The sequence below is a fragment of the Oncorhynchus masou genome, chromosome 1, assembly GCF_036934945.1.
Source record: "Oncorhynchus masou masou isolate Uvic2021 chromosome 1, UVic_Omas_1.1, whole genome shotgun sequence".
Taxonomy (NCBI): Eukaryota; Metazoa; Chordata; class Actinopteri; order Salmoniformes; family Salmonidae; genus Oncorhynchus; species Oncorhynchus masou.
This window is the reverse complement of record NC_088212.1, coordinates 11,290,201-11,301,941: the sequence shown is the minus strand read 5'-3', so window position 1 is coordinate 11,301,941 and position 11,741 is coordinate 11,290,201. Positions and strand designations below refer to the sequence as shown.

The 11,741-nt window shown below is 45.1% G+C and overlaps 2 protein-coding genes across 3 annotated transcripts; both read left to right on the top strand.

Moving 5' to 3' along the window:
- Positions 1–4: 4 nt before the first annotated feature.
- On the top strand, positions 5–2,529 carry elac1 (elaC ribonuclease Z 1). Of its 2 annotated transcripts, XM_064938014.1 has the most exons (4): positions 5–327; positions 418–543; positions 1,055–1,531; positions 1,913–2,529. In XM_064938014.1, the coding sequence occupies exons 1-4, from the start codon at positions 123–125 to the stop codon at positions 2,389–2,391; spliced, it is 1,287 nt and encodes a 428-aa protein (XP_064794086.1). In that variant the 5' UTR covers positions 5–122; the 3' UTR covers positions 2,392–2,529. The 2 variants fall into 2 exon arrangements, with proteins under 2 accessions (XP_064794086.1, XP_064794153.1); XM_064938081.1 differs by having other exon boundaries at positions 5–543.
- Positions 2,530–3,060: 531 nt separating this feature from the next.
- On the top strand, positions 3,061–11,320 carry smad4b (SMAD family member 4b). Its single transcript, XM_064937949.1, is given in 12 exon segments — positions 3,061–3,693; positions 4,362–4,812; positions 5,153–5,327; positions 5,419–5,448; positions 5,990–6,211; positions 7,650–7,757; positions 7,884–7,934; positions 8,345–8,528; positions 8,647–8,815; positions 8,952–9,090; positions 9,406–9,594; positions 9,597–11,320. Coding segments are annotated over 11 exon segments (1,719 nt in total). The 5' UTR covers positions 3,061–3,693; positions 4,362–4,572; the 3' UTR covers positions 9,809–11,320.
- Positions 11,321–11,741: the final 421 nt, after the last annotated feature.

The following is an 11,741-nucleotide window of genomic DNA, read 5'->3' as shown; positions in this document are numbered from 1 at the left end:
TTGAGAAAAAGCATTTGTAATGTCGCAGCCTGGTCGTTACTAGTTACCACAGCCACAAAGTCATACGCCCCCCTATTTCTACAGTGTATCTTCTTAAAATGTGATTTTAAACTTAACTAAAAATGTGCTTTTGGGGTTGGTTTTCATCACACATATATATAAAGCCATTCAGACTTTGTGGGAACGGTTGTGCCTGTTGTTCACACGCGTATCTGCTCTCTCATTGGCTAGAGTGGTCCCACCTGATCTTGCCTCCTCCCGACTGCCTTCCATTTTTTGAGACATGTTCATTGTACCATATCTGGACAATACAATGGACAATATGTGGTAATGCTACTGCTGTTCTAATGTTCGTTTAATGACATTTAAATAGTTTGTTTTTCAACATGACCATGGACCTAACTTTTCTGGGGACAGGGTCGGCATATCCTTCCCCCCATCGTGGCGCTTCTGCCCTCGTACTCAGAACAGAGGGGGAGTGTTGGCTGTTTGACTGCGGAGAAGGGACGCAAACTCAACTGATGAAGAGTCAATTGAAGGCTAGTGAGTAGTCCACTTTTCTTTAGTCGTTGTTAGCTAGTTAGCATTAGCAATGTCAAACGTGTTGTTCTGGCCATATAATTTACGGTTTATTCATTACATTTTACATTTAAGTCATTTAGCAGACGCTCTTATCCAGAGCGACTTACAAATTGGTGAATTCACCTTCTGACATCAGTGGAACAGCCACTTTACAATAGTGCATCTAAATCATTTAAGGGGGGGGGGTGAGAAGGATATTCCATGTATAACTGTTTACAGAATTATTTAAAAAACACTAGATCGCCAACTTATTTTTCACTATTAACAAAAACATTATTTGCTACTTTCCCCACCCTCTTTGCTATCACGTCATTGATGAAAGGTTACAAACTTTACAGCCTGTAACCTCTGACGATGACAGAGTTAGAAATGCATGTATGTTTTGACAGTGGTCTCAACAACAACACTGCCTTAATTAAATGAGGATGTGTTCAGATTGATCAACTCATATTTATTTATGTTTTTCTTACAGGCCGAATCACCAAAGTGTTCATCTCTCACCTGCATGGTGATCACCTCTTTGGTCTACCAGGGCTACTGTGCACTGTGAGCCTAAACCTCAACCCCTGTCCCACCCAGCCTCCAACATGTGTGGATATCTATGGTCCCCAGGGTCTCAGGCAGTTCCTGAGGGTGGCATTAGAGCTCACCAGCTCCCAGCTTCTCTTCCCCTATTCAGTACATGAGCTGGAGCCCACCACTGACCAGTGTCCTACAGAGGGTCAGCTAAGCCCTGACGTCACAGCAGATTCTGGGCGTCTCCATCCCCAAGAACGCGCCGGCCGAACAATCCCCCTGGATGTCAACAGTGACTGCTATGTTATACTGGAGGAGAAGCGTTTTGTTGTGAAGGCGTTCCGTTTGTTCCATCGGGTACCCTCCTTCGGGTTCTCTGTTCAAGAAAATGATTGGCCAGGGCGTTTGAACACAGAACTACTGAAGGATCTTGGTAATCACAATATATACCTGACATAATAATCTATTATGTTTATCTCTGGGATTTGTCTTGATTATTCCATTTGTTTTATATAGGCAAGCCATTGTTATGTATTTAAACAAAAGCTTTCTTTTGACATACTGAATTGAGAGTACTCCATTTTAAAATAACTTACATTTCTAACTTTGGTTGTTGCAGGTGCGTGAGAATAATTCGATGCCATCTAAAATGAAAAACTTGCACACTGCTCTTGCCAGTGTGTGAAGGCTGAGAGGCAGATAAAACATGTAAGCTTAATGAACTAAAGTGATATTGGCAATAGCAGTGTGCAAGTTTCTATTTTAAGGTCATTCAATTTTGAAATAAATGAAAAACCTTTTGTCTATCTCTCAGGTTTGAAGCCTGGACCACTCTATGGGCGACTGAAAGCTGGTGAGTCAGTGACATTGGAAAATGGACAAGTGGTGAAGCCCAGTGAGGTGCTGGAGGAAGCCATTCCGGGGAGAAAAGTTTGTGTTTTAGGGGATTGCAGCTCGTTATTGGGGGAGGGACCCCTCAGGGCCTGTCACAGAGCTGACATCCTGGTGCATGAGGCCACCCTGTCAGATGAGCATCGGGAGAAGGCAGTGGACCATGGGCACAGCACACCTAGTATGGCAGCTGCAGTGGCACAGGCCTGTTGTGCACGTATGCTGGTGCTCTACCATTTCAGTCAGAGGTATAAGCCGGCCGCCCAGCAGAAAGAGGGTGATGAGGATGATGTCTTGGAGCTCAGGAGACAAGCTGAGGAGACTTTGCAGGGCACAGGCATAGAGGTGACCCTGGCGGAGGACTTTCTCACGATACCCATACCCCTCATAAGGCTTCACTGAGGCCTTACACTTCGTAGTTATGATAAATACTGTAAACAAAAGCCAGAGTGAGCAGGTTGTGAATTAAGCATCAAATGAATGACTTGGTGTCTGGGAAATATTTAGTAAATTGTCTGAATAAAAAAAGTATGGACTCTTTCTCCTTGTTTTACTCGGTGATAGGGTTCAAGGCAATTTCCATTTTGAAGTTGTCAATTTTCTTCTTCATGATTGGCAGATACCTCCCGATGACCAGGTTGGACATGACTCCAACATGGTCATCTGGAGGGCTCAGCCAATAAATTTGGAAGTCCCACCCAGTTCACTACATTAAAACGGTGTAAGCTCTCAATGGCGCAGTCCATGCCGAAATGGAATTTTGGCCGCTAGAGGCCTCTATCACTATCTATGGTTCACACAGAATTGCACGTATTCAGTTTTACCGAATTATTGAAATCAACCTAGCGAGAATGGTACATGCACAATGAAAATTATAAATACAGTTAATTTGAGTCTTCAAAATATTCAGAAACGAACTGCTTTACTAGTTTTAAACCAGGCTAGTTTTCTCTTGGTGGGATTGAATCTTTGCTACTAAACACTGTTGCCCATGCGCAAAACGCCATGTTGAAAGAAATTGAATTGAAAATCGTCAGAGGAAGAGAGGGCCAACTCGACGGAAAGTCTGTTTCCATTCCTTTTTCCATTTTTTTCACCCACAAAACAAGGCGTTTTTGTATGTAGGTCGATAAGAGTGTCGAATTTGGTCAACAAAAACATGAATGGTTATTTGCTACGTGAGGTTTATTTGATCGAATATAAGTTTTGTAATGCTTAAATTGTTACGAGTATACTGATATAAGTAGGACACGTGACATTCCGGCAATTTGAGAAAAAAAACAATTCGGAGTTGTCTATAATGTATATGTATGAAAGGATGCTTGTAGCATTCTCTATTGAATAGAGGCCATTAACGTCAGCAACCCTCGTCGAATATTTAAATAATAAGATTTCAATAATGAGATAATCCACCAATCCGAAGAAAGGATAGGCGGGAGCGACACATCCCGCGGTACCGTTTTGTGGACAAGGAGTTCCATTGTTAGGGCGGAGAGACGTGCATCTTGTCAGAATATCCATGATCTTTGGAAGCGCTGATACAAAGCCGTGATTTGTTATTCAACGTTTATTTTGATATTCAAATGATTTCCCTATGTTATTTTAAATGATCAAAGAAACATTTAGGATAAACGAAGAAGTACGGTTGATCAGTACAGTTCTAGCGCAAATGCAAGAACGGAATATCCCAGCCCCGTATGCAGGGTATGTTTGTGGATGGGGACGGGTGGCTAATGTTACTTCGGTTAGCAGTGAAACTCGCGAGTAAGCCAACGAAATAGGCTAATCGGTGGCTTCGACCTGCTTTTGATCGATATCAGACGAAATGACAGTGGATAGTTAGCTAGATCGTGTTATCAAGGCCATATTTAAACCACTCGGACTGAGAATGGCTGCTCATTTTATATGTTGTTGACATGCTTCTTCGTTTTGAGAAGCTAGCTAACGTTAGCTAACTGGTTGTCCTGCTATGCAGCTGGCTAGCGATAGCCGCACTTCCCAACCACTATATACATTTTTTTATGTCTAAAACAGTGCGCTTTATTATTGTGCATTGGGTTATCTTAGCTAGCTACAGTTCGCTGAAATATTTAGCTAGCTAACGAACGGTAGCTAGCTATTTTGTTATTACTCAGGTCACTGTTGTGCAACGTAGTTAGCTGTAATGTTTATTGCCCGATGGGATAATGCTAGTTGTAACTTCGTTGCACATGCTGTCCTGTAGCAGCGTGTTATGTCAATTTCGTGCATGATGTTTAGGATAAACATCATATAATAACATACTGTACTTGATGGATGTAGCTAGTTAATAAACATCTTACTTATGTAAGATATTGGTAAAGTACCATAATAACCACTATTCTCTCTTTCAGAACCCTCAATTCTCGAAGCCGTGCGACGATCATTTAATTTTGTATTGGGATGCCTTGGTGGACTTCAACTTGGGCAATTGGACTGGAGGGGACACCCTCTCATAGCTTAATCTTTTTGCGCCATACAGTAAGAAACAACATTTTATAGTTGCGACAACGTATTTATTCCCTACAGAACGATACGGAGCGGCATACACTAGTGGTTCTCAGGATGTCTATCACCAACACGCCTTCGAGTAATGATGCTTGCCTGAGCATTGTACACAGCTTGATGTGTCACAGGCAAGGGGGAGAGAGCGAGACCTTTGCCAAGCGGGCAATAGAAAGTCTGGTAAAAAAGCTGAAGGAGAAGAAGGATGAACTGGACTCCCTAATCACAGCCATCACCACCAATGGAGCTCATCCCAGCAAGTGTGTCACCATTGGGCGGACTCTGGATGGCCGTTTGCAGGTAGGGACTATGCCAATTTCTGGGGGGGGAGATTTTCCCTCGGTACATATCTTGGGTCAGATTCTCCTCCCCTAATTATAACCTTCATCATTAGTGGTGAAAAAGACAAAACTGACCTAAGAAAAGCGTCTAGGGGCAACTTCCCTATACACCATTGTCGAGGGATCTGCTATAAGTAGCCGTGTGTGTTAATATATATATTTTTTAAAGTGAGAGCATTGTGAGTGAGGATCATGCAAAGATGAGCATAAGGGAATGAGACCTATTAGCAACTCGGGGTGAAGATAATTTTCTTTGAGTTCAATCAACGGGTTTCATCCTGTAATATTCTTCATCCCAGGTGGCAGGGCGGAAAGGGTTTCCCCACGTGATCTACACTCGGTTGTGGAGATGGCCTGATCTGCATAAAAATGAACTGAAACATGTGAAATATTGCCAGTTTGCGTTTGACTTGAAGTGTGACAGCGTTTGCGTGAACCCATACCACTACGACCGGGTGGTGTCTCCAGGTATTGGTGAGTGTACTGATGTCCCTGCCGTGTTGTTTGTGTTGACCTCCTGTGAGTGACAGTTTAAGCTTCTTATCATTGTTGTTTTATTTCACAGATCTATCAAGTTTGCAACTTACCAGCTCAGGTAAGTGACCTCCATTTTGATGGTTATGTACCTTATGACATCATTCTTTTTTTTGTCAATAGCTAGGTTTCCATCCAATTGGCTACAGACTTCAAACATTCAAAAATCTGCATAAAAACATTATGCGCATTTTCCCACCAGAGATGTTTCCACCCTGTGAAGTTCATCAATTTATTTGATCTGTAGCCTAATAAACTGCATGCTTTCCCGACGAGTCGTAGTGGGAGGACCACACAACATGTCATCGCCTGTTTACTTCGATATGATGGATGGTTATTATATCAATATTTGCGCATACAAATGTTTCCACCGATATTTCACACACACTTCATTTTACTGACATAAAAATATAGCACCTTGTCTAGCGTATTTTGTTTTGTCGACATTTGAAAAGTTTACCAAAAAATGTTCTGTTTCCATCAGGCCTTTCATGACATTTTTATTTTCATCCAACATGCACTCACATAAAGAGATTGGATGGAAACTTGGTTGTCTGTTTTGTTTCTTGTTGACCTGTATCTTGTCTCTGTGCTGCTCTCAGCTCCAAGCCTGGGACTGATGGTTAAAGATGAATACGACTTTGATGGCCAGGCCCCACTGCCCACCATGGACGGGGGTCACTCCCTCCAGACCATTCAGCACCCCCCCTCTAGCCGAGGTGGGCCCCCCTCAGAGCCCTTCGGCACCCCTGGCCTGCTGTCCCCCTCTGACGCCAGCACCGCCTCCACCTCCGCCTTTCCCAGCATCTCTGTCGGATCAGGAAGTGAGGGCCTACTCCTCCACTCTATCCCCTCCCCCTTCCATTCCCGCTTCCACTATCTACTCCACCTTCCCAAGTTTATGGCTCTTGGTATCCTCCTCACCCAAATCATTGGAGGTCTTGTGTTATTCGTACCAGTAATAATCCTGGGAAGGTGTTCATCATAGTGTGTTTGTTTAGCTACAGCCTGTCTACACAGTTATGGTTGTGGCTGACTGACAGAACTTGTTCATTTGAGAATCACATCACAGTAATATCAAACCGTACAGTGAAATGCTTACTTACAAGCCCATAACCAACAATGCTGTTTTCAGAAAATACCCATAGAAAAAAGTAATAGATATGAGTAACAAATAATTAAAGAGCAGCAGTAAATATCATTAGTGAGGCTATATACAGGGTGTTACGGTACAGAGTCGATGTGGAGGCTATATACAGGGTGTTACGGTACAGAGTCGATGTGGAGGCTATATACAGGGTGTTACGGTACAGAGTCGATGTGAAGGCTATATACAGGGTGTTACGGTACCGAGTCGATGTGAAGGCTATATACAGGGGGTACCGGTACCGAGTCGATGTGGAGGCTATATACAGGGGTACCGGTACAGAGTCGATGTGGAGGCTATATACAGGGGGTACCGGTACAGAGTCGATGTGGAGGCTATATACAGGGGGTACCGGTACAGAGTCGATGTGGAGGCTATATACAGGGGGTACCGGTACAGAGTCGATGTGGAGGCAATATACAGGGGTACACAGAGTCGATGTGGAGGCTATATACAGGGGGTACCGGTACAGAGTCGATGTGGAGGCTATATACAGGGGGTACCGGTACAGAGTCGATGTGGAGGCTATATACAGGGGGTACCGGTACAGAGTCGATGTGGAGGCTATATACAGGGGGTACCGGTACAGAGTCGATGTGGAGGCTATATACAGGGGGTACCGGTACAGAGTCGATGTGGAGGCTATATACAGGGGGTACCGGTACAGAGTCGATGTGGAGGCTATATACAGGGGGTACCGGTACAGAGTCGATGTGGAGGCTATATACAGGGGGTACCGGTACAGAGTCGATGTGGAGGCTATATACAGGGGGTACCGGTACAGAGTCGATGTGGAGGCTATATACAGGGGGTACCGGTACAGAGTCGATGTGGAGGCTATATACAGGGGGTACCGGTACCGAGTCGATGTGGAGGCTATATACTGGGGGTACCGGTACAGGGTCGATCCGGTATTGAGGTAATATGTACATGCAGGTAGTTATTAAACTGACTATGCACAGATAATAACAGAGGGTGGGGCAATACAAATAGTCTGGGTAGCCATTTGACTAGATGTTCAGGAGTCACTGCTCATTTACTGTGTGTTTGGACAGTCCAAGTGTGGGGTTCTACCTACAATTCTGATCTGTAGGCATCTACATGTACCCTTACAGATGCCACCTCCACCTGGACTAGAAATAGCAGCTTCACGCCCAACATGCCTCACCATCAGAATGGGCACCTGCAACACCACCCACCCATGCCTCCTCCAGGACATTACTGTGAGTCCATGCCACTCAGGATGAGTAAAACATGCATTTCATTCTTAGTACACATAATGCCAGCAACTTGTTGATGTGGTCCAGGGTTGAAGGGATTAATCATTGATGCATTTGTTACCCTCCCAGGGCCTGTGCACAACGAGCTTGGCTTCCAGCCACCCATATCCAACCATCCAGGTAAATAAAGCGTGACTCCTGGTTTTACTCGACAAGGTGTTCAGAGGGCTGAGTTATGTCTGGAGGGGGGGGCTGAGTTATGTCTGGAGGGGGGCTGAGTTATGTCTGGAGGGGGGCTGAGTTATGTCTGGAGGGGGGCTGAGTTATGTCTGGAGGGGGGCTGAGTTATGTCTGGAGGGGGGCTGAGTTATGTCTGGAGGGGGGCTGAGTTATGTCTGGAGGGGGCTGAGTTATGTCTGGAGGGGGGGGCTGAGTTATGTCTGGAGGGGGGGGGCTGAGTTATGTCTGGAGGGGGGGCTGAGTTATGTCTGGAGGGGGGGCTGAGTTATGTCTGGAGTGAGTTATGTCTGGAGGGGCTGAGTTATGTCTGGAGTTATGTCTGGAGGGGGACTGAGTTTGGTCTGTTGCAGCGCCAGACTACTGGTGTTCCATCGCCTACTTTGAGATGGACGTGCAGGTGGGCGAGACCTTCAAGGTGCCCTCCACTGGCCCCGTCGTGACGGTGGATGGCTATGTGGACCCGTCTGGAGGAGACCGCTTCTGCCTCGGCCAGCTGAGCAACGTGCACCGGACCGAGGCCATCGAAAGAGCCAGGTACGCCAGCTTCATAACCACAACTGTGTTGCACTTCTTGCTCTGAACGGAGGTGAATTGATGCCATTGGCGGAGTATTTGGTCACCCCACTGATAACAGCTCTTCTCACTTCCCAAGGCTCCACATCGGTAAGGGGATCCAGTTGGAGGGTAAAGGTGAAGGGGACGTGTGGGTACGCTGCCTCAGCGACCATGCCGTGTTCGTGCAGAGCTATTACCTGGACCGGGAAGCCGGCCGCGCCCCTGGCGACGCCGTACACAAGATCTACCCCAGCGCCTACATCAAGGCAGGTCCCATTGCCTCCGTCTGCTCAGCATTACCAATGTGTTTTTTTAAAGTTTTTTAAAAATCCACCCCCTGGTGTCCAAGCTGTGAACTGCATGTAGCGGGTCGTAAATCAATTGGTTTTGTTCCCCTCCCAGGTGTTTGACCTGCGTCAGTGCCACAGGCAGATGCAGCAGCAGGCAGCGACGGCGCAGGCTGCAGCCGCGGCTCAGGCAGCCGCCGTGGCTGGGAACATCCCTGGGCCGGGCTCTGTGGGAGGCATCGCTCCTGCCATCAGTAAGCAGCACAACACTAACATACTGCCACAGACACCATACTCTGCTCCTGTTGACTGTTACAACTCCACCCCAGAGCTGTGACCCCCAGAGCTGTAACCCCCAGAACAACACATTACTTGTAACACCACTCACACACCACTTTTCTAATAGCACGTTCCAAAGTAATTTACCAATCGTCTCAGCCAATTGTAGGTCAGTCATTGACGATGCATAGGAATCTGCACTTGTTCTGGAACTCTCCATCAGTGTGGATGTCGTTGAGCCTGAGTTGGGTTCCATTACATTGATACTTGAACTCCTACCTCCCACCCAGGCCTTTCAGCTGCTGCCGGCATCGGAGTGGACGACCTGAGGAGACTCTGCATCCTGCGCATGAGCTTCGTCAAGGGCTGGGGTCCCGACTACCCCCGGACGAGCATCAAGGAGACCCCGTGCTGGATTGAGATCCACCTACACCGGGCTCTCCAGCTACTGGACGAGGTGCTGCACACCATGCCAATCGGTGACCCCCAGCCCCTGGACTGAACCAGCAGCCTGACCCCTCCACTGTGAGACTTCAGTATGACAGACCTTGGAATGAGGTGGTAGGTAGAACAGGAAAGACACCCCGGTTTACCGCTTCCAGGAAGCAAAGACTTTTCTCTCTGTGGGTCGTTCCTCTTTCTCTTTGCCTTCATAGTGTCCAGTGTGTCCAGATCAGGACAGTTCGGCTCTGATGATGGAACGGGCCACTCTCATCAATCGCCCTGGTGACCTCAGATTGGTCACTTTTACCAGTGATTCCATCTGGTTAACCTTGTATGGTTATCCAGAGCATAGTACTACTATGGTAAACTATACTCGGTTTCTTGCTCTATGTGAGAAGAGCAGGTAATGGTCTCTGCCACGTCGTTTACAGACAAACAAGCATTTTAAGGCAATTTCCAGCAATACCATAATACATTTTTGGGGGGTTTCTTTTTGCATATTTTATGAAAGGAATGATTTTGTCCCTTTTTTGTTTTTCTTTCTTATCCCCTTAGTTATTGTATTGTCCTGTACTATGGGAGATAAGTGGATTTATTGACTGTATTTCAGACCAGATGGCAGGTCACTTAGACCCCTTCATTTACATTCACTATGTAAGGGAAGACCAACTTCTGTAAGCTATCTTATTTCTGTTGAATTAATTTCTCCCTTATCTCATGTACATAAATCTAACTGTAGTTCTTTTGTTTTTAAATGCATGTGAATGTTTGCATGAATGGTGAAGTGATGACCACAACGCCACAGGTTTTTGTGATGTCTTGATCTCAGGACAGCCTCGATAAGGAGGAATCAAGTATGCCATAGACCCCATCAGTGTTTGGCTTCGATTTTAAAATCACATAAATCATCATGTCATCAGGGTGAGGCTTCCCTCTGCCACAATGTTGGAGGCTCTTTTCTGTTGTGGTTCTGCACTAACTGGATTCATGGTGTTCGTGTGCTGTGAACAAAACCCCGTCATCTTGTTTCACCTCCCATGATCCCTCACTGCATGTCACTTTCCTACCATTTCTGGTTTTGCATATTGCTGCACACACACAATCCTCTTGATGCAATTTGTTATAGCTATGATACGGAGCTGCCATTTTTATTTCAGATCTAGTTGCATCTCCTAATATGTAATACATTAGCTATCGATTTTGTTAAAATCAGGTGCCGCTACAATGTAGCTTGCGGTATCCCTTCAGATGAAAGTGAATCAAGATGCACCTTTACTGGTGTTTCTCAGCTTTGCTGTTTTAACAAGTTATTCAAGAGAATAATTAGTAGATCATTAAGGAAACCTTCTAAATCTGCATTCTCAAATGTTCAAGTATCCATTTCAGAGATTTATGGGTTACTGTCTTGGATTGTTTTGTTGTGATACATTGTCTTGTTGCGTTTCCCTCCCTAACTGTTTCAATTTGCTTTTGGGATGGAAGTGTACTCAAGCTGTGGGTATCACGTTTTTAAGGAATTAATTTGACACGTACTTTAGATGTATTCAACTGCTTGGATATAAACAACCTTAATTGGTTTATGAACAGTGATAGTTGTTGACGATGCCCAATATCTTACGTTGCATTCTTAGGTCAATACAATTTTTTTTGTATGAATTGCAATTTTACCATAGGATCCTGGAGAAACGAGTTGCTGGTAATTGGACAAATAGTAGTTACATATTTCTTTTGTGAATCTATTAAAAATGACCTGATACTCTATTTGGATCTTTGTCTGATTATGACCCATTGAGTAATATACACTGCTCAAATAAAAGGAACACAAAAATAACACATCCTAGATCTGAATTAATGAAATATTCTTATTAAATACTTTTTTCTTTACATAGTTGAATGTGCTGACAACAAAATCACACATTTGATTTCCATTGATATAATTTGTATCAACCCATGGAGGTCTGGATTTGGAGTAACAAGTGGAAAAAAGTGGAAAACCACACTACAGGCTGATCCAACTTTGATGTAATGTCCTTAAAACAAGTCAAAATGAGCCTCAGTAGTGTGTGTGGCCTCCATGTGCCTGTATGACCTCCCTACAACGCCTGGGCATGCTCCTGATGAGGTGGCGGATGGTCTCCTGAGGGATCTCCTCCCAGACCTGGACTAAAGCATCCGCCAACTC